General features: G+C 37.1%; 1 protein-coding gene across 1 annotated transcript in view; it reads right to left on the bottom strand.

Moving 5' to 3' along the window:
- Positions 1-1283: 1283 nt before the first annotated feature.
- Positions 1284-23513, bottom strand: part of LOC139588419 (V-type proton ATPase subunit S1-like) — a 54692-nt gene continuing 32462 nt past the window's right edge. The window contains exons 7-10 of the mRNA XM_071423767.1: positions 13365-13606; positions 12717-12770; positions 6745-6988; positions 1284-1988 (exon numbers count right to left, since the gene is read on the bottom strand). Coding sequence (XP_071279868.1) covers positions 1779-1988; positions 6745-6988; positions 12717-12770; positions 13365-13606 — 750 coding nt within the window. The 3' untranslated portion in view covers positions 1284-1778. The remainder of the gene's footprint in view (positions 1989-6744; positions 6989-12716; positions 12771-13364; positions 13607-23513) is intronic.

A 23513-nucleotide genomic window follows, 5' to 3' on the forward strand; every position in this document is an offset into this window, starting at 1 on the left:
GTTCAACAAAATCTTTTCCAAATTTTACTGAAGCTAGATAAAAGTCCTAAGAAAGCAGTTTTCAAGTCCTTTGCATAGCCTTTCCCTCTTCTAGCAATAGTTACATGACTATTATGTCAATTTTCTGTCATCACATTCATACTTATCAAGCTTGCTTCAAAGGGTGAATTAATAGAACAAGTCCAGTTGTCTCCTGGCAACTAATTTGTGCAAAGGAAATATGCCTTTCTAACAAAGAGGTTCTGTGTAGATCAAATACATTTTTGGAAGTTCTGAAAAGCATTTGGGAAAAATATTACAGCACAGGAGAAACCTCTGCTAGTTGTATGACACTTTCCTTTTGTTTTACAGGTCAGGATTGAATTATTCAGAAGGTATAGCTTTGGAAAACATTTAATCTACATATTGGACTGCATAATAAAAATGTGACACCCAGAAATTATGGGTAGAAACTACTGTCTGTCTAGTTAAATAGTTGATTCTAACTGTCTTTCCTCTGTATCATTGTACTATGACATGGATCAAGATCAGAAAAGTTAGAATTTTTCTCATTTCACAAATGTAATTTTGTCAAAATGGTATTTTTTGGAGTTTGAACTTCTAATTGAACATGCACAGTCATAAAAACATTCCACAGGAAAGAATAAAAGTCTTATTTTTACCATTTTTTACCATTTTACCACTGTTCTTTTACTACTTCCTAGTTCTACATAAAATTCAGTTATTCACTCCATAATCAGATTGCCCAGTTAGAAGATGTAGCGTTTCTATTAATTGCAGAAGAATAAAGAGCACTGTGAATGTTTTCAGGCTTCTAGAAGCACTGAAATGACCATAAAATGCTCAGAATTAAACAGTACATTGACACAGTGCTTCTAATGATTTTATATAATATCATTTTTCCTTTTTTTTTACTGTGAACTTCATAACTTTTCCAAAGATGCCTGGAAAATGAAGGAGGCTAAGAAAACTACCTTACCTCTGTTAAGATGCCATGTGAACCAGCAGACAGAATCATAATAGGTTCTATACTTGAAAATTTGCATTCATTGCCATGACACCAAATCTAATTTTGTGATCAGTTTGGACAAGGACCTCTCTGCCACTGACTGCCCTCCCATCAGCTGTCCACTGCTAAAGCAAACACAAGTCGGCGTTACTTAACATAATTCTCAAAAGTGTAAGATAACAGTAGATGGAAGCTAAACCTTAATCTACCCACTCTCCTTTGTGATACCACATCTGAACAAAGTGATATATTTTGAAAAAACTCCTCAGGAATATTTATTTAGTGACTTATACTTTATTAGTTCTGTACATTTCTGGATGTTTTACTCAAGAGAAAAAATTTCAAAACACAGTTAAAATTTCTTAAGTAGCATCATCATGATGCTAAAGAGCCTTTAGAGAGACCAGTATTTTTACTGCATAATTTCTCATCAAGTATTTTGTCCTTCCCCATTATCTGTGTTTTGGTATGTTTTCTTTGCCAACAGAAGTTAATCTGAAGAAAGTTTTCAATGGTCTTTCTAATAACCAGAGAGAGTAATCTACAGTCTCACTTCAGAACCTTAACACAAAAAGCTGTTAACAAATGATCATAATAACAGATACAATTATTATCATTGCTAAGCACAAGGATCATTTTTGTATGTAGTTTCATTATCTGGTTTTCCTATGATATCTTTTTAAGTTAAACATATTTTGAAGTAAAAATGTTATAAAAATCATAAACACCAGGCTGGGAAAAGCCACAGTGGCTTTAAGTCAATCCATGGCTATTCTGTCTGAGGAACTGATAGAGCTGGACCTTTGGGATCATCAAATCTGTTGTTTGTTGTGAGCTGCATGATCATATGGATGCCATAGGTCAGGATCCACAGTAAAATTATAGATGTCACCAAGCCCATCCAAATTCCAGGAGTGAAGAAACCTGTACAGTCACTTGCATAGGAAAACTGGTTGTTTATAATGTTGAAGCCTTGAATCTGAAAATGAGAAAAGGCAGATAGAAGAGTGCAATTAAGCATAGTCCTTACTTTCAGGATATATTTGGTAATTACAAAACCCCACAGCTTTTAACTATCAATCATACCCTCTGCCCATTAAAAAAAGAGTGAGAACAAAATTTTCTGCATAACAATTTTCCAGATCTCCTTTTCACCCAGGAAATTAAAAATGTAGAATCCATTTCTTTGGTAAGCAGTAGGTTCCCCACTTCAGAAATTTGTATTACTTATAGAAGTAAAGTCCCAGAAGGGACGTATGGTCAGTTTTCTGCATTCTCTGTATTCTGATTAGTATTCTGTATTCACATAATCAGTATTGTCAGTATTCACTGGTCATCAGCTCTATGACCACTTCAGAACCAGGAAACTCAAAGCACCCAAAGGCATGAGAGTTAAGGCTCCTCAGATCACGAGATTTGTTGAAATAGTCTGAGAGTTTTAGCTAAGATTTCCTTGACAGAGGAGATAGACAAAATTCCTGGAACCTACTTTAAAACACATCTAATATGACCTTTTTTTGGCTGAGAGTTAGTGAGAGTTCAGGGAGAAAAATCTTGCAAAATCTTTCTTCCTCCCTCCTTGTAATTCAAAGTCTCAAAACAGAAGGAAAGGCTTGCTTTACTGAGGCATGGGATATGTGTTGTCTATTAACTTATAAAACCTATATAAACCTTTCCAGCAGTTAGAAAAGTTTGTAATATCTCTGATTTGACTGAATTCACATTGTCTACCACTGACTGTCCTCTGACCATATTATTTTCCTCAAAAAAATCAACCAATTTGGAGATACGGTCTCTGTCTAGATGCCAATTGTACAAAAATACCAACAAACTGAATTCCTTTGAGACCAATGACTTCCTAGAAATTTTGTTCATACCAATCAAAGGATTAGAAAACTATGAAGAAAGGGAAGACAATCCCCCCTCTACAAACATGCACATAATGGTAAAGGCACTGATTCCTTTAGAAGGAAGGGAACAAAAGTGATGGAAGAAGAGGAAAGAATTAATCTGATTCATTTTGATTCATTCTTAAATAATTTTATAAAGAAAAATTAAGAATGGGATTCTTATACATTTACAGCATCTATGAAATGGGTGTGTAAGGAAAGCACCAAATATCAAAAACCCACTGGTAAAGAAATGACATGTTAAAAATTACTATTTTCCATAAAATATTATCAAATAAATTTTTTAAAGGATTATTTTATTTAAATCACTTCTCTCACCCAGCAATAAGCATGAAAGCAGAAGATCATGGATTTCTACTTTTATGTGTTCCCACACCATGATTATTCTATGATTTAAAATAAAATAAATGGAAAGCTTGAGTTTATGTGTGGTAATAAAAGAGTTTGTACTTCCTAGGAAAGGTGTTGGTACAAACCAAACAAATCTACCAGGCAACAAACACACCAGTAATTACACACTCTGGGTTTGTATTCAGGCATGGCTCAGGTCCCTAATGTTCATGTAATATGTGTGTTAAGAGCAATGTCTGTACCTTCCAGAATGGTGATTAGTAAAACTATGAGGAATTAAAGGCTCTTTAGATGATATGGAGGTGAAGACAATTTTAGCAATTCAACCTTTTAGAAGAATCTTTCCAAGCCAAATCATGGTAGCTAACTCACAAAGACTGTCTGCTTTCACCAAAGGTACTCAGACTTCTGATTAAAGCAGGATTAGTGAACACAAGCTGCAGGGCTGGACAACTATTTGTACAGCTTTAGAGAATGCATGACTGCAAAAGCCTTTGCTTGTTAAGCCACTGCTTTGACCACCAGTGAGAATGTGAATAGGAGTTGTGAAACGTAGCCTGAAAGACTTATTGACAGTAAAAATGGACAGAAAGTGATGATTTATGTCATTTGTGTTCAAAAAAATGGATTGAAATTCTGGAAAACAATACACATTTCCTATCACATTTTCAAGGGCTCTCTGAAGTACTTAACAGGTATATTCAGTTTAGAAGGGCTTTGTCACTCCTGATTTAGAGCCAGAAATACTGAAATTTATTGTTTCAATTTTAGTGGTCTTATATATTTTTAAAACAGCATTATGCTTATTGAACCATCTAGGTGAAAGATTCAATTGTACATTCCTAAAATGCTATGTCTACTTTTAGGAAGGCAAGAAAGAATATGCTGGGGTTTTTTATTATTTTTCTGAAGCTTTATCATTTCTGTGGGGGTGTTAGACATCAGGCAAAAAATGAGAATCTCGGCAGCATATATAGAAAAGTTAAAAATACTTACATGTAGTTCTCTAATATTTATGAATGCAGAAGTCTTTTGTATACAGGCCTTTGTCCAGTGGAAGTTTTGATTTTGGTGTTTATACCAGTCATTTTTCTTGATTATACAAGTCTGTATTTACTGTTAATTTTAAAATATTTTTGAATGTAGATTTCTCATCCTATGGCCTATGACAAAAACTTCAAGTAAAATATGCTGGGTTTATGGCTCTTACATGCCCACCAAACTTCTAGTTTTTGAACTTTGAGATATTTTAGCTACAAAAAATCAAAATATTCTTGACTTTGAAGTTTTGGGCAGTTTTTCATGGGTTTCAAAATACTTCTGAACCCCATATACTAAAGAAAAGCAGTGTTTTTGCTGGCAGCCTCCTCTCTAACTTCATTGACAAATATGAGATGCTCAAAAGCATGAAAGGTATCATGTTAGAACAACCATTCCTGTAGCAGCAACAACCAACCAAACCCAGAGCAGTTTAGGTGCTCTGCAGAGGTCTGGTGACACCCAGGGCTGTGACCATGCCTAGCCAGCCTCCCACAGAGCTTCTTTTACATGGCAGTGAGTGAGGCAGCTCCAGAACTGAAGTTAAAGGGCTATACCTGTTCAACCTTGCCCAGGAACAAGTTGTGCAAGGCTTCCCTGTGCAGCTGGAATTGTCCCTCTGTTGCTGTGATTCAGCTTCCAGGACCCAGCGTTGCGAAGTGCAATTTGCCAGTTTGATTGGCATTGGATCCTGGTTTCTAACTCATTGTGTTACATTGACATGAAAATCATGTTTCTCAGTTTCAGGAACAAAATTTTGTGCTGGCTGCAACTACTGAGCACATCCCACATGCGTTTTTCACCATGCAATAGAGTTTGGGGGTTTCTAAACCTTATGCAATAAGACTGATACAGAGATCACCTTTCAGTACATCTCAGTGGAAGATACCTGGAAAAGTATGATCTAAGTCAGATAGAACCTGGAAATGAGCCCAGAATGGTCACCTTCTGTTTTCTCACACCACAGAAGAATACCAGACTGGGAGTTTTTGGGTTGTGTTCTATGTTTAGGATTTGATCAGAGAAAAAGCTCTTTCTCAAGAGGAACTGGAGTTTCTGTTGTCTGAAAAATGGAAGCAACTGCGGTTCCAAATCAATAAGGAAGGTGAGAAACCACTACTTCTACTCTTAGTTAAGATCACAATGAAAGGATGCCTGCTAAGGTTGGAGCAAGGCCTATTTAAGCTTTAAGAAGGCAGTAATATCAGTGCATATAGAACTTGACAGGAAAGATAGGTGGTAAGTGTATACTAACCAACTAACAGGAAAGATAGGTGGTAAGTGTAATTTCATAGGTCATGTCCTTTCATATCTTACTGATGTGAAAGGCTAACTCCAAAGAGTTTACTAGGCAAAGTACAGTTGCATGAACTATGGTGTTTACAAGCCTTTACAAAAAAATAACATCATAAAGAATCTTCACAACATTGGTATGTATTACAACATTGTTTCTCAAAAAATGGTGAGACGTGATACTGGAATTTGTGAAAAATAAATCTAAGCACCAGGGCTCTCTCTGTGAGATTTCCATTGCTTAAGCAGAAGTGTCAAGTCCGGAGTCAGGTTATTGGGATTTGGTTTGTTATCAAAATTATAAATACAATTATATCAGCATTTGTATCCAGTTATTGTGGGGTTAGCTCATGTTTGACAAATAGAGTACAGTTTGGAATTATTCCTATTATTTTAATGATCTCTTCCATCAAAGAGATCCCTTAGTGAAATATTGTTTTAAAATAGAAATGTTGTTATGCTTCTCTTAAGTCAAGAGCAAAGCTCAAAGTAGTAAAAGTGAAATCATTTATACCTCACAGATGTAGTCTTAACTACTACTAAATAAGCAGAAAAGCTATGTGTCATTCAAAAAAAGCCCTCTGCTTTCCTTCTGGGTCATGCAGGAACTAGTACCATTCCTGATCAAAGTCCATGGCAAACCTCCCATTAAATCTAGTTGCACTGGGCTTTGTTTCTCTCTGCAGGAGTACAGACAGTCCATGTCTCCAAAACCAGCAGCTACACTAAGCTGTACTTTCCTAGGTAAACAAAGCACCAAGAAATCAAATAAAACTAAGTAAGCAGCATAAAGCCACCCACCTAAGAGGCCCCTGTTTCCAAGAGCAGCCCAATTCATTAAACAGGCATGAGGACTTAGCCATTCTTTGCCTGATTAGGTGCATTTGGTTTAATTGGGTTTTCTTTCTGTGGACAACTTCATAGTTTTGTTTTTCAAAGCTGCGCTTTCATGTTTTCCTTGTTCAGCAACTGGCGTCTTGTTTACCCCTCTACTGAATAGCTCACCTAGGGGAACAGCTTTTCTTTTATGTTTTCCCTCTGGCTGGAATGAAAGTAAGGGCATTATGAATGTGTGTCATTCACCACCTACAATAGCAAGTAATAGTACTTGGAGTTATCTCTGAAATGGCAAAGCATACTCACTTGCAAATTAGAAATGAAAACATCCCAATTTTTTGCCTCATTGTTGGATGGATCTCTATCCAGCCTTGCAGGATAGAGATTGCTAGTTCCCACCAGCTGACAATGAAATGAATACTCTGCAGGGGCAGAGATGCCAGAAACAATAAATTTAGCTAACTTGTCTCCATCTTGTACAATCTCAACTGAATCTAAAGTGGACCATCTTCTAGCCGAGACTTCATAGAACTTGTTGGTCATTAAAAACCTAGGAATACAACAGAGGACAAAAAGAAAAAGTCAACAGGTTAGAAGGAAAATATAAACATATATTTGATAAAGTAACAGATAAAGGCTCACTGTTGCTAGCTGCAAACATCACAGTTGATGATGACATGGGCTCCCATGTCATAAGATTGTTTCAAGTGAAGAAGTTCTGTGAATGTGTTTATTACTTATAGTTTCACCTCACAAGCACAGCTTTCTATAACTGTGGCAGGCAAGAAGCAAATGCAGTTTCATTCTTCAAGGGCCTCTGCCAGTCCTGTATTTCATCAGTTACCAACAGTTTATAATAAATGGAGGCGAAAGTGAGAAAGTGTCAGTAAGATTGCAGTGGCTCTGAATAAACATTTTATGGGATTTTTGGAAAATTGTTTTTCTGATAGCTATAGGCATGATAGCCATTCTAATTTATCATTGCAATTCTTTCTTGGCTCAAATGCCTAAATGGCTATTTCCTTTGCAAAGGTCTGAATTTGGTGTAGAAGACAGAGCTTTCTCTCACTGGTGGGTCAGGAGGGGTAGTCAGATCTAGTTTCACAATTTGAAGTAGGCTAGGCACAAAAAACTATTTTATAATTTTGAAAGCATCTGTGTGTGTGTAGTATTGCAGCGGTTTATAATGATGTAATTTATGTTACTACCAATCTGAACAGCTCCCAGCAGACATAACTGAGAACATCCAGACATCCAGAAGTACATTCTGATCCTTTACAGATCAGGACTATTTGCTACTCTTTATCAGTTTTTATAAGTTACTTTTAGGCATTCAAGCTATTTAATAAGGACATTATAAGCCTTTACCCTTACTGTACATTGTTTGATACTTTAACCCTACTTGGTTTATGCATGAGTATTTCTACATAGTTTGCTGATGATTTCTTTTGATTATTGGCAACCACAAAAGATTTAGAAGAGAAATCTATTTATCAATAAATAAGACTTTCTACAAAATGAAACATTCTAATATGTTTATCCATAATGAGTGACACTGTATGTTCACTTTAAAATTTGAAGTAATAACTTAGATGCAATTATGATTGGTTCGAAAAAAAAGTCATCTTAAAAGAGGCACAATATAAACTTTTTTATGTTCTGTAGGGTATATGTACATAGAGAACATATTCTCTCTGTAGAATATTGCTTGTTTGTTCAAATTAGTTACTTTCAATATTGTGTCATCCACACAGCATAGAATCTAACCACAAATGATGCTTTAAAAAATATTTATTAATAATCAGTGGCTTTTGATTCAGGTAAGTTCAGAAACATCAAGAGTTTCAAAATGCTCAAAAAGAATTCCAGAATGCAGTGTCATTGAAGTGAGAAAAGGATGTTTTGTCTTATGGCATTCTGCAAGCATCAGTGAAAAAGAAAAAAAATTCTATCCAGTCCACATTTGTAGATATATATATAGAAAATGTTCTATTCTTATACAGTTACAAAATTAAATTATTGTTAGAAGAAAGGAACCTTTTCCTGATGTACAGTACAATCTGAACGGAATTGCCCCAGTAGCAATGCTATAGGCACGATATTAGCACTATACTGTGTTTATAACTAGCTGAAAGCCAGTTATAAACACAGGGAAGATTACTTAAATGTTTATGACAACCACAGAGGCTGGGTGTGGTCTGTACTTTTGCTCATAAGATGAGAAAAGTGGTAAAGAAGGAAATTCCTTTTAAACTGACCTTATGAACAAACAGTTTTATAAAGCCATGCATGTGAGTACAGTCTAAAATGACTTTGAAGGGAATGCTGTCTCTTCACATTACACCAAAGACTAAAATGTTGTGTTACTTGCAGATTTATGAGAATTAACATTCTAATTGGTTAACTACTTGATCACAGTTAACTTAGTAATGAAGGCTGTTATCCTTAGCATTTTTCCAAACTAACAGTGAATAGCCTCCAACAAGCACACACTTAACTGATAATGGATGTAAATATAGTTCATGAAACTGTAAGAAAAAAAGGCATTCAAACAACGTAAAGCTATAGAATTACTTAATTTAGTTTAACATTTTCTCAAATGAGTAGATAGTAAAATAGAGCACATTATAGCAAATTAATCATACAGAGCAGAGAGAGAACAAAGGTTTTATCTGCAGAACTGAAAGTACCTTGGCTTCTTAAGGAAATGTTACGTTCGTGTTAAACATTAGAGACAATTATGTACATTATGTACTTTATGTATGGTGGCACAGAAAATTCCTGGTCATGGAATTTTTTGTGCCAGATAACTGTACGAACTCTGAATGCCAGCAGCACTGATTGTGTCTCATGTGGCTAATCATTACAAGCAGAGGTATTTCTGAAGCAGAAGGTAGCTAGAATTACTGTTTCAAATATTCAAAGAGAAAGACAACTGTTAAGCAAAAGGCTTTAAAACACGTTTTTTGGGTCAGCTCTGTTCTGTTCTATACATGGAGCAACAAGAGCAGTCAAGTATGTATCAATGCAAGTTTGGAATACTAATGTTGTGCACTCCCATTCACTTTGACACTTTCCCAGAGAAAATGACAGACAAGTGCTTGAACAGTTGGATCAGTTTATGAGAGAACTGAGATCTTGCTTCTTCCAGCAAAGGACTACTGCCCACTGCTCCCACTCCTGCTGCAGCAGTAGCTTGCTTTCCTAACACTATCACAACAACACTCTACAGGCACTCCCTTACAGCTCATCTCCCAGTGCAAGTGCAGGAGGATGAGTGAGACTGGCTCTTGCTAGAGAGAGTGAGAGGGAGGTGCCAGCTGTGTGTGTGTGTGCACAGGATGAAGCAGCAGTGCAGCTGTCAGTGGAGGTGGGATGTGACCAGCTGCTCTGACTGGGCATAGACTGGTGTTGATAAGGGGGGCAGCCTCTGGATCCTGCTCATGCTGCTGAAGTTAGAACCTACCTTATTGAAGAATAAACTGAGCTACTTGAACATGGTCCTCTCTGGAGTCACTTTCAAGAAATGCTATCCTACACTTAGTAAAAGGCCTTTACAGAGGCAAAAAGGGCAGTCATGGCTCTCAGCTCTGTTCCTTCCACCTCTCTGCCTGGCTTGTATCCTGTTTTTTAGGCAGACCATGATCTTAGCAAGGTGTAATCTTGAAAAAGAAATCAAATCAAAATGAACCAGAGGGGAAAACAGAGGTTGCAACATATCTCATGGATTTTAGAAGCTCTGACAAGAGACATGCTGAGATACGCAAGGTGAATAAAGTGTTAGCGAATCATGAAAAAAGTCAATGGCTTGTTCTGGTTCTGTTCCATGAGTCTTATTATTTGCATTATACAGCATGCACTGCTATATTATGGTAGCTAACAGAGGCCTAACATGACAGCATTGTCCCATCAAGTGACAATCCAGCAGAAAACTAAAAATAATCAAGTGAGTCATTAGAATTATTGTTAATTTATAAAGGCTCAGAGGTGTTATGGGTTGATACCAGCCAGCAGCCAAGCACACATTCAGCTGTTTGCTCACTCCCCATGTTCAACAGGACAGAAGGGAGAATAGAAAGAGCAAAAATGAGGAAACTTGTGGGTCAAGATGAAGACAGCTTAATAAGTTATGGGGATAGGGGAAAAAAACCAGTACAGAGACAGTCAGTCTCTATCTCCCACATATAGGCCAAGGCATAGTGAAGGTCCAAGAAATGATTACCCTGGAAGCTACTCCCTGCATTCTTCCTCTATTCCATTTTATATTTCTAGCACCTGTGTCATAAATAAAAATTGATCAATTTAGACATATTTGTGTTTATTTGCCCTGAAGGTCTATTAAAAACCTGGATCACACATGGCCCAATGGAATAAATCAAATTCTCCTGCAAAACACAGCCAGCCTGTGCTACTCTTATTTACTTGGCATGAAAACATCCAGGACCTTACCTGAGCTCTCTTTTCAAATCCTCACCTATTGTAGACCCTGAGTTTCTTATTCCAGCTTCAAGGGCTGTTTATGCATTTTAGTATTTAGCTATAATGTGTTCAAGCAGAGGCACAGGTCAAGAAAGACTTTGTGACTATTTCTGCCTCTACTGTAACAGGCTCAAAGGATATAAATTTGTTTCCTGAAAAAGAAAGAAAACATGAACCATTCACCTTTTGTACTGGCATTTTCGTTTAAATTACAGTTTGTCTGCAGAATTGCTCCAAATTTCTTCTCTCCAGATGCAACTCAGATTCATAACTGCATTAAATTTTTCATCCAATAATTAATTAAAATGAAAAATTTTTAACAAACAGATTACTAAACATAATTCTAAATAATCTTCACTAAATCCATGTGTGCACTAACATCACATTTGATCTTCTGCCAGCTGCAGAAAAAAAAAATCTAAGATAAATGTTTCAACTGCCAAAGGATTTTGTTTCTATAGTAATATCTCAAAGTTTGAAACTTGCCATTGTACAGTTAAGTGAAGCCTGTTGACTACTAAAGGAAACAACACCTTTAAGATCTAGCTGTGAACTAGTTTTGAAGCACAGTGTCATGCTCTATAGGATGTATTGTGATTTGTACTATTTTTTTGGAACTGTAATTTTACTAGAAAAGATTATATGCTGAGGGTAGCCATATTCAGGACAAATGTAGGAAACAACGACACTCATTCATACAGAAAGAGATTACAGCAGACCAGCTAAGACTTGTGCTAGGATGTGCCAAGATGAAGAATGAGCAGTGTTTTGGAGGGCCTGTCTCTATCAGAGTGGGAGAGGAGCACTAAAGAGCAGACAGAAGAGCGTGGGGGCAGCACCAGTGAAAATGATATTCTGGGACTTGTAGTAAAAGGAAAAACACAGCTTGGGTAGAGTCTTGGTTTGAGATCAGTACCTTTTAAATGGCATCCAAGGAAAATATGTTTTTAATTCCCCATGGTGTTTAAGGAAATACGTGTCTCTTTGATAATTTATATGACAGACCAAGGCATGCTTGACACCATCACCTAGGACAAGTCCCAAGGATCCTATACACAGCTAATTTCAATAGTCAAAAAAGTAAAAATACTGTACTAACAGCGATCTGATCTGTACAGTATGTTCTCTTACAAAGCTCTAGCTGGTTGAGGGAGAAGGGAGATACATGTCTGGTCTTTTGCCACCTGTCATGATCTCTAACACTGAATACAAGTGTCTCTATGCACTCTGAATACCACTCCAAACACATCACTGACTCTCCTTAAGACAAGTTCTTTTGGGATCCTTTTACCTTAACACAGAATGTCTCTCTTGCCACAGTAGAAGAGATATGGTCTTGTCACCATGCATGGAGTAAAGACTTTAAAACTTTTTGCACCCCTCATTAACCACAAGCTAGCACTAACAGAGTGCACTGGAAATCCTCATTAAGACTCAATACAGCCCTGGCCATGCAGGTAGACTTCAACCCCTCAAAGTTTTTCAAATCACAGTCAGATTTACCTGAGAGGACTGTGGAACAATCCTATTAGTAATACAGGAAGCTGCATATACCAGTACCTTATGGTATGGATGTTTGCCTACAATATTTTTTCAGAACTTTACCTGAGAATAATAATATATTTCCAGTATAAAGACTGTACTGTTGTTTTCCTCCATCATGACTCCTCAGAAGAGAAAGCAAATAATAAAGTAAAAAATATTTTCATTTAACTTCTCCCCTTTTTTTGTTCCTAGTTCCTTAACAGGCATTGTAAATCACAAAAGAAAAGGTCTATTTAAAATAAATCCTAAGTTACCTTATCTCTAGGCTGCTGATTCCATTCACTGGTCTTGTGTATTTTAATGACAGTCTAAGAATAAGAAACAGATTTTTAATGTTAGAGTAGTCAGCTTTAATTAGATCATTGTGACATTTCAATTTGAGGGATATATTGTAAATCAGTAGGCAATTACAAAAGTCATATAGCAAAGGTTCAGTACATAGAAAAATATGACTAAATATTTCTAGGGTTTTATTTACCCAAGAGCAGGTGCTTCAAAGTAAAGGAAAACAGAGATCATGTTTCATTAATGTACTTGTAGCTGAGTTACTACCTCGTAACTGGCAATACTCCCCTTTGAGGGAATGAAATTATAGTCTCATTAATGCCAGTGGAGATTTTTGTGATTGTGAGACCAGGCACAGGGAAACCTGTTTGGACCAAGTACAAACAAAACAAGGAAGTGGGGAACATGAGAAGAAAAAAATTGTGAAAATAACAGGCCTCATCTGAACAGTTTTTGTGGTCTTGATTTAACTTCTTTCTTCTAAGAATAATTTTTTTTTTTTTTATGTTTTGGATGCTTTAGAAGAAAACAATTAAAATAGCACTGATTTGACATAATATTTCTGAAATTTTTCTGAATTGCATGTATTATGATATGAAATTTCTTATGCTACTCACGTTGTGTTGCTGTCTGTGCACTCAGAGGCAGAAATATCCACGTTCTGTGCTAAAAATGTTGCGTTTGTCAAATCTATTAAAACTGAATTGTTGGCTTTGAGGCTGAAATTACTAGCATAAAAAAGGATGCATGTATCATTTCCAATGGTTACATTCAGAGGAGGATATGATGAACTTTCTCCTTCCTCAGCAGCCATTAATTGTCGTCTTAATTCTGCCACCACATCAGTTCTTCTAGAAATCTGGAATAACAACACATTAACAATTCATCCCTTTGTAAGAGTCATTTCACTTGAAAACAGACTTCACCATTCTGTACCATGAGCACCTGTTCTTCTTAAATCCTCAATCAACCTCAATAGTTGTTACTGTCTGTCTATTTGACCGGTGGTGTGGAGACTAAGGAGGCTCCCAAGGCCAGCTGTCCACATGTGAAAATCAGCACCACTGATACTAGGCAAATGAATGTAAAACAATGTTGGTAGTGTTGCTTTAAGATAGTAGCATTCATTTGTGCTAACAGACAGAAGAATTTTTTTCCCAGAAGAAAATACTAAAAGAAATCAGCTTTTTTTTTCCTGCAATAACATCATGAGAAAAGTTCAACTTGCTAGTTCAGGGACACTCTCCCCTTAAGTAACAGTAACTGTTTTTGCAGTCTTCATTTTAACAAGCATGAGAGCAGTCTACTAAAAGCTACAGCAAGCTTATTTTTAAACTTTTCTGATGGCTTCTGGAAAAAGACGACCTTCACTCATTTGGGTGAACATCAGCCTACAAGAGACACATCTGTTTTTAGGATATTTCCAGGAATTTAGGATATTTGCATGAATATTTAGGATATTTCCACGAATTCTGCTTAGTAGGTAAGGCTTTTAAAAACGGTGCCCAGGGCATCCTTGGTAAAGCAGCCCCACAGATATCAACAGTTAAAGCAACTTTACCACACAACAAATTTATTCTCTTCTTATCTTACTCCTCACTTCTTACTCTATTCATATCTGGAATATTCCACCTATTTTTGATTCCCATATCAGCTTTACAACCTTGTATGCTACAAGTGGCCTCTACCCTTGTATAACTTTAGGGTACAAAAAATGAAAGGCATCACAAAGGTTACAAGGATTACTGTAATTATGTGGAGCTATTGCCTGGAACTCCTTTTCATGGGTTTAAAGACAGCCAATGTTGTAACCAGTGTAAAACGACAGGTTTAATGACAGTCAGATTTTCCAGTCTGAAACAGAGACTATAATATCACTTTATCATCTCCCTGTGGAGAGGAGCCCCAGAAGATTTTGTCACCTGAACGGCTGCTCTGTAAACACTATTGGCCATCTGTTATTTACAGCTTGTCTTTGCAGGTACCTCATTATATCAATTAAGCAGAAAGGGCTGCTTTAAAACCCTTTGACTAAATGCTCCAGTGAAGAATGCAGTCTTCCCCTCCCATACATGCATACTTTATGAATTTCTTTTTAATTCAGAGTAGTGCCTTTTCAAATACATCAGAACAAGCATTATTTTAAATGAATACCATGTTCTTTAAAAGAAGAGGATACAACAAAAGAAAATATTCAACTTTTGATATAAAACTTTAAATCTTTCCTTAGACTTTCGTGAAATGTAATCATTTTATTTCAAATTGAGAGGAAAAGCTGAAGTCTAAATTATATCCTGTCTAACTATTGACTTTACTATGTGGGCCCCATGTATCATCTAAAGAGGGCTCTAAAAACCACCTGCTAAGAGCTGAAAACAATGCTACATTGGATACTGTGACTGGGATAACTTTGGGGATTAGGTCAAAGTACCTTAAAATAAAAGGAAAGCTATTAAAATATAATCATAAGACTAAAGCTTTATTTCTATTGCTCTCTGAGCAGTCCTTTGCCATGGGGCTCTTAAATACAGATTCCCTTGTCTCTCTCAGAAAGCATATGACCCAAAAGAATGCAAACCTGGAAAGAAGGGCTTTCAGTGGCAAAGAAATTCACTGGTTTGATAGGCATAGGCAGATCCATCAGGTCAATACACAGCTCCAAGGCTGGTGTCAGTGGAAAAATTTTGCACTTGTTGACCATGGCATAGTTTACTCAACATGTGGTCCAGTGACACCTGACAGAATGTACCTGTCTCAGAGGGGAAGAGCTCTAGCCCAGGAGCCACTGGGGCTTGATGACAAAGCTTTAAATGAGTTTGGAAGGGGGAAAGGAACAAAACCAGGCTGTCCAGTGAAGAGCAATGAGATGGTGTGCCAAAACTTGGGGAAATGAGCATTAATGGGATCCCTCAATCTGCTTCCAACTCAGATATTCTGTGATTCTGTGAATTAAGCATGCTTGAAATCAGAGATATTTAAAAATTTAGTCTTCAGGCTGGAAGGAGGATCTCTGAAACAGCCCAGCCTGGGGCCCACTGAAGACCTGAGGACAGAAGGGAAGACCTGCTCCTTCCAGGGAACTGCAGTGGGAAGCTGAGAGCTTCCCCACTATGTCCCTGTTTCTCTGTTTAAGGAACATTTTCTTTTGTTGCTGCACAAACATGAGCTTACCAAATCAAAATCATTCTCAGATGTCATATATTTCATGCTAAACTATAAATTACAAGACATTTCCTTGACAAATGGATTATATTTATGCTGAAATACTGTAAATCAAATTAGATTACTTAGGAACAGTACATGGTGGAAGTGTTGCCAATCATTACACCATATTTAATTCTGTTGTTCAGTGTGCTCTTCTCCTTCAGCTAACTTGAACTGAGGGATGTGTGAATCACTGACTTATTCTCTGAATTTATCAATGGCATTTTTGATCCCAGTCATGCAGTGAACAACAGCAAGACCTGATTAAATAACGTACAGAAAAGAAAAACAAAGAACTTTGTTTTTTTTTTCCTAGACCTCAGTGGAATGTTGTAATTACTAACTGAACCTGCAATAGGTTGAAAGACTTCTTCCCTTTGATCTGTTTTTCAAGCCTCTCGATTCAGAATAATTTCTCTTGAAAACAAGAAAGGAAGCAGATCTGGGAACATTTTGATACACCAACATACAAATCTTTTTCAAAGCAAACAGACCTTACATAGAAAATTACTTGTTTTGTTGTTGTTGCCACAGTTTTGTTGGCTCTTCCAACACAGAGTGGCTAGAGACAAGAAAAAAGATTTGGGGCCATTTTATACATTTGAAATTACACTTGAAAACAAATATAAATCAAACAGGTGAAAACACATATGAAAACCACACAAAATACTGTGAAAATGAAAATTTCATTTGCTGAAATGACAAATGGTCATGAACAACAGAAACAGACATTTTACACAGGTTACAACATGGGATTTCTGAATATCAGTTCAACAGACACTTGTGTCTTCTGTTTCAATCTTTTGTTTTTTGACTTCTTATTGCTACATTAAAGTGTGCACATCAAGAATAAGAAAACTGTCCTGGTGGTGCTTGCTGCTCCTTTTCATTTCTAACAGCATAGATTTATGACCACATCCTCTCTGTGGGATTGGTGCTCTTATTGAAAGGATATTTCTGTACTTTCAAGGAGGGAGGTTAGTAGGCAGAAGGGTCCATTCCCTTTCTCTTTTTAGGCTGTATCTTAGTTTAGCCTATACATCCATAATACTTTGTGCACTACAGTGTGTTCTCTGTATATACCTGACTTGGATGGCAAATGGCAATTTTTCCAGTTTTAGTCATAACCTGATTAATCCAGTTGTTAGTATTGCAAAACTATATAAGAAGCCCAGCTTCTACTAAAAAAAAAAAGTGCAGTATTAGAGCCAGATATTGCTTATTAGCATTGCACAGCATAGCACAAATGAAGAAAATAACCTGAAAATATTTAGGGAATGCATGTAGAGAGAAGTTCAAAATGCATTGTAAAATTGAGGACAAAGAATCTTTTTGGATCACATATGATGCCCTAAATCATGAAGCACAAGGTCCAAGGGCAGGTGCTGCAACTGCTAAAATTACACCACAAAGACAAATACCTTTTATCTGAACTGGATTTGGGGTTTGGTAGATGGAACTGCTCCTACATATCATGTACCAACTGTAATTCTTTTCACAGGATACCAAAAGAACTGTGTGCTTGCATTTTCTTCATTTGCCTTAATGGGGATCAACAAAAAAATTTTTTTGCAAGATATCCTTTAAAAAAATGACCTTAGGAGGCTGCCATGTGCTCAGTAGAGGGGTACTGCAAAATGGCAGATCGTGATTCTTTCTGGGGTTTGGCTGTGGCATATCAGAAGCTGCTCAGCATTAACATCCCAGCCAAGTATCAGCACATTTCAAATCCTTTTTTTGAAATTATCGTTTCAATATTCCTTCCCACACAAACAGATCAGTTTTCCTCCATGCTTTCTATTTGATATGGCCTCATGGTCTCACGATGGATAGCATCACGATATCTGCTAATACATAATTTTCTTGAAGGATAGTGTATCACGAATCTGTGATGCAGGCAATCTCACTGCTAAAGGTCAGCAATTTGAAAGGCAAGCATTAGAATTTGGCATAACTGAAAAAATGTTCTTTATGGTGTCAAGTTTACAAAATCACACATGCAGCAAACAGAAATATATTTGATTGGACTTCATTCTTTCACCTGTCAGTGGAAGCCTGTAACATAACAGTGCTTTAAGCTGTCAAAATCTAGAACATTAAGCAGAGTTACCAATTATCTCTATTTCTGAAACTTTTAACTGTCTACATTTTTATTATTTCTAACATTTTGGAATTTTGTTTTTTAATTCCCCTCTAGGCTGACTTGTGGCTGCCTCGGACCTGAAAGTGTTTAAGGCCAGGTTGAACACGGCCTAGAGCAACCTGGTCTACTTGAAGGTGCCTCTGCTCATGGCATGGAGATTGGAACTGGATGACCTTTAGGATCCCTTCCAACCCTATTTTATGTACTTGTACTGCAACTGTAAGCCTAAACAAGACACCAGAATAAATTTCAATAGCATATTGATATTTTTCCCAGAAGAATCCTTGACCTCTATTTCCCATCTCTATTATTACTCTGATGAAGCAGGTAAAAAAGAATGCACAGAAATGTGCATTCATTTATTAACAGTGATTATGATCATTGTAGTGCCTTGCACATATAACCAACCTTAATGTCTCACATTAGTATCTGATGAATATGCAGAGCCATGCACCTCTTGAACCATGCACACTTCTAGCAGCAAGCCAAATGGCTTGGCAACTGTGACACAACTCAGCTTGTGCCTGGCGTTCTGCATCACTCAGAGTTTTTCACAAAAACAAGGCTGGGACACAAATGTTAAAGTCAAAATGCATGTCTTACAGTAAGAGATAATGATCTCACTGTAAAACATAATGTTCTCTTTTATAATTGATAGAACTGCTGTGACTTGCGGAGATTACCAAGTCATGAGCAAGCACTTCAAGACCTTCTGCTAGAAGAGACAACAAAACCTCAGTAATTACTACAGTGCTCAGTTCAGTGGACAAATCCATCTAGGCATAAACACGATCTGCAGGATCAGCTCACGCATTCATGGCTAGATCTGCTTCTTCACAGGCCTGCCCTGTAGCAGCCCTGGGATGGATAAAAGATCTCTTGACTGTCATTTACAGAGAATGGAACTACTCTGTGCCACCAACACTGTGCAGAGACAAGAGTTAGCAGGGACCATGCGAGCAGCAGAACCCAGAGCAGAGCAAGGTGTTGGGATGCAGCACTTGTGAAAACTTCAATTCAATTCAACTTGAAAGGCTTTAAAATCAGATAATGTATGGTACATACAAGAACATCTGTAAATGCAATCCCCATTTTCTGAACAAATGTATATTTCCTGTTATTTTCTTGCCACAATTTTCAATGGATTTTTATACTAAACTTTTTCATCTACCGTAAGAAAGAGCAGTATTTTTCTACAAAAATATCCTGATTTTAGAAAGTAAAACAGAACATAAGCTGGAATAGCAGCTGGAAGGAGCAATACACTTAATTCGCTTGCCACCTTAAATCTCAGTTAGGACAAATAACCCAAACACAATTACTTCAATGAAAACAATGTATTGAACATCTTCAAAAGAGTTAGAACTCACTTACCCCTTTTTAGTAAATCAGATTTTGCAAGCAATATACAAAAGAGCGAAAAAATATATTAAGAACTTGCCTTGTAAAATAAAATTATTCCTGAAAGGAATCTACCAGATGTATCATTCAAGAGCTATTTGCTGATGCCAATGTCCCCAGGCTGAGCATTAGATTTTGGGCCCTGTTTCAGGCAATTCTGCCACAGAGATAAAAGAAGCTACAGATTTTGCATAATTTTTAGACTGCTAGGGGAATACCTACTTCCAACTGGTTGCTTTTCCCCCTTTCTTATGTCCATATGCAAAATTCGAGTTGCTATGGGAGATGTGAAAAAGGATGGAGGAGTGTCTGCTGCAAAAAAATGGAACAGATATGCAGTGAGAGTTGGACAGAGGTTACACAGGGGTCTGGTGGGTCACTTAATTGAAAAATGCAGACAGCAGCCAAAGTGTGTTACTCACAGTGCTGGGAGACTTGCCAGCACTGTTTGTCCCAGATGTAGGCTAGTCACAGGGAAATTAAAAATCTGAAGACCCTTAAAATTTTCCCTTTCTCTACTTAATATTGGGATCCTGCAGGACTTTGGAGGACTAATCTGCAAAACTGGCCAATAAATCTAGCAAATTGGATCTTTTGATAGGGAAGTTAAAACAAGCATTTTTTCACAGAAGATCTATTGAAAGGTTTTTAATTTCTACTCTGCTTTCTTGCACTTAATATGCATATAATTCTTCTGACAGTAGGATATGGAAGCTGGAAGGTGTATATATATAAATGAAATCCACATCAGAAAGTCTAGAAAAAACTGATCTTAGAAATAATATCCATGCTTTTTTTTAAGATTTCCATGCTTTTCTCTTGACAAACCTTTCTTCCTCTTCCAAGTTTTTCTCAAAACAGATATTTTTCCACCAAAACCTAGTTAAATATTCCAGCCAATGTCATCAACCACAATTTCATAATTTCCTTTATCTCCCACCGGTCTCTAGCCCACCAAATAAACCAAAATGAGACCAATGCATGCAATCTTTCCCAGCTGTTAGGTGGAACTACCACCTCTGTGTCTGCTAGTTATGGATCCTTGTCAGGATGCTTTGATATGAAACTCTGGAAAATAGAAATGTGTAAGGTGAGGCTTATTAGAAAATAAACACCAAATTCCTTCCACCATTCTTGTGGGATTGCTTTTGCAGCTTGATGCCTATTGCTGTTCTTACACCATATCCAGGATTCAATGCCAGGTAATGGCAAGCCTGGCTGGGGATTTGGTTCAACCACAGTCAGTAACTCCTGGTGGAAGTTCAGATCCTGAGAACTGAGGATCAGGAGCAGGGAATATTTTTAGGTTCATAAGGAAATGAACCTAAAAATTCCCCTACTGGGGAGAAGGAAGGAGTTTTTAACAGCAATAAAGCACAGCAGAATCTGACATTGACCTTCCAATAGTTCTGCTCAACATAAGGCAAGAAACACTCTGTTCTGTTGCAGAATTTTCCAAGTGATTTGGCTGATTCCAAATGATTTGGCTGAAAGTCCCAGAAGAAGAGAAAATCTAGCTGTTAAAATAACTGAGGTTTAGCCTTCATACTGTAGTGCACTAAGAAGTAGAATGTGCTTCTTCTGATTCATTAAATATCAATCTAGGAAATCACTCAATCGCTTAGTCTAAATAAAAAATCAAATCACAGAATAATAGTTGCAGTTTTTCAATAAAATTGTAAACATTGAGGTTTTCATAAAACAGAAAAGACAGCACAAGAACAAAATATGCCGTGTAATATCAAATTTGATGTCAGGCATCACTTTATGTACAGCTTTCAAAGTAATTCTTCCATCAACAAATTAAAAAATATGTCTGTGACATTTTGTCAGGAAAGGGATTAGTTTCTTGCCTTTTTTCTGGTCTACCAGTGACACTAATGATTATGTGATACAGCAACTCAATACCAGAGTCCCGTGCGAGGCTGGAGGGAGTTGCAGGCCTGCATGGGTCAGAACAGTGCTGTGATACTAGCTGGGATCCCAAAAGCAACAATGACTTGTCAACCTCATGCAGGGCAAATTTGCCTCTTCCCTTCCCCAGTAAACAGTCCATGGGGACACTGGCAAGTCCCAGAGCTCTCCCAACACTGCCTCTAGCTCTGCTGTACTCTCAATGATGCCAGCACAGGTGACTGTACAGGGGTCTGACCATACAGGACTATTCCCTAAAAGGATGTTAGTACCACAGCTTTCTTTATTCAGTCTATTTTCTAGTTAGACAGCTTTCTAAAAAGAAACATAATGTATTAGTAGACTGAAATTTCAATTTAAAGTTGTCATCTAGCAGGAATGGGTTATACAGTCCTCAGAAAGAAATAAGCTCTGTGTTTCAATACCAAAATACTGCATTAACATTCTGTTAACCTTTTATTAACACCCTGGCTATTCCTTAGCTTTGTATGCTTAGTGCTCTAATGTACAAACTATGAAAAGAGACTTGCATGCAATTCCAGGTTCGAAATTTTTATGGAAAACCCTTTCATTATTTAATGAAAGTAACTTTTTAAAGTTACTTAAACATTAATAAAAGTAACTCTTAGAGAGAACATTTCAATACCCATCCCTAAAGGATATATTCCTCTGCTAAAATCATAAATATGTTTGAATTACATTTAGAATTTATCTAAATATATCTAAAATTCCATTTAGAAATTATCATTCTTTATCCTAACTTTAGAGGCATGCATGCCGCACTTAGGAGTTTAAATGGCTGCATAGTTTGGCAGCTGGACCCAGTGATCTTAGAGGTCTTTTTCAACCTTAATGATTCTATTTTTTTGTATACACAGTGACTATGTATGAATAATGATGGCCCCTCTTTACCTTTCCAAATGGCAGAAAATCATTAGTTGATGGCTTTGAACAGTCCAATACTTCAGGGAATCACATTCAGGGTAAGAGTTCAAAATTAGAGAAAAACACATCTGCTACATGCAAAAATATAGCAGATCTAGAACTTCACAACAAAATGTCTTCCTACCACAAAACTGACTTCCAAAATCAAAACTTTCTGTGGCACTACATACAGATTTATTTTTTTTCAGAAATTTTTATAAAGTGAAAAGAAAGAATAAGAAATTTCACTTGAAACTAAAATTAAATAATCCAGGTTTCTTCTAACTAGTCCTAACTGTATTACAGACTGGATGCATTAAAACTTAGGGCTTTGTTATTCTGCCATCAGATCTCACATTTCCCATAATACGTGATCTGCATTTTATTGATTAAGAGCAAATTTTTATGTCCTTGATAGTAAAGCATGTCTTTGTTCCTTTAACAGCTATTTCTCTAGCACAGACAACAGAGGCTGCAGTACAAAACAAATGATACAGGATACAAATGATTTTTTCAATGCACGGGGCATCCCTTTTTCTTTTACAAGCTTTAGTTTAATTTCCTGTGGAGGGAAGGAAGACAAGAAATACTGCAGGTAGATATTTAGGGTAAGGCTCGCTCTGATCACATGCAGAGGCCACCCAACCATACAGCCGCACATCTCCCAGCTCCTGGCTTTTCAGCCCCAGGTATCTCCTGGGGGGGATTCACATACACAGTCATCCTCTGGGTAGATGTAATCATTTCCCACTTCTAACCCTGAGCTTCCCTAAAGTGGGAACGTGTATCTCCCTGTGAAAAAGATCATGCCAATGGGCTTTGGCGTCAGGAGTAGACATTGAAGACACAAGTCTCTGTGCAATGAACAGGGAAAAGAGTCAGAGCTCCCAGAGGCAATTTGCAGTTGCTTAACCACAAGGATCTTGAGAATCCAGCCTGTTTCACTGTACTGAAAGTAGGGAAGACTGCACCAAGCTTGAGCTGCCATCTACCCGATTTTCATCTGGCACAGTCACTTCTCCTTATGGATTTCCTGGTTGACAGCAGAACAATGATTTACATGCAGTAGGCTTTTTTTATGATGTGGCAATTATTTTCATTTCCAGAAGTGGCAGTTCTACAGCAACCTAATAGGTGAGCATGAGGAGGAAAGTCCGTGAGCTTCTTATAGTGGAGCTTT

Source organism: Agelaius tricolor, unplaced genomic scaffold (genome assembly GCF_023055355.1).
Source record: "Agelaius tricolor isolate 1412-34295 unplaced genomic scaffold, bAgeTri1.0.p SCAF_3, whole genome shotgun sequence".
Classification (NCBI taxonomy): domain Eukaryota; kingdom Metazoa; phylum Chordata; class Aves; order Passeriformes; family Icteridae; genus Agelaius; species Agelaius tricolor.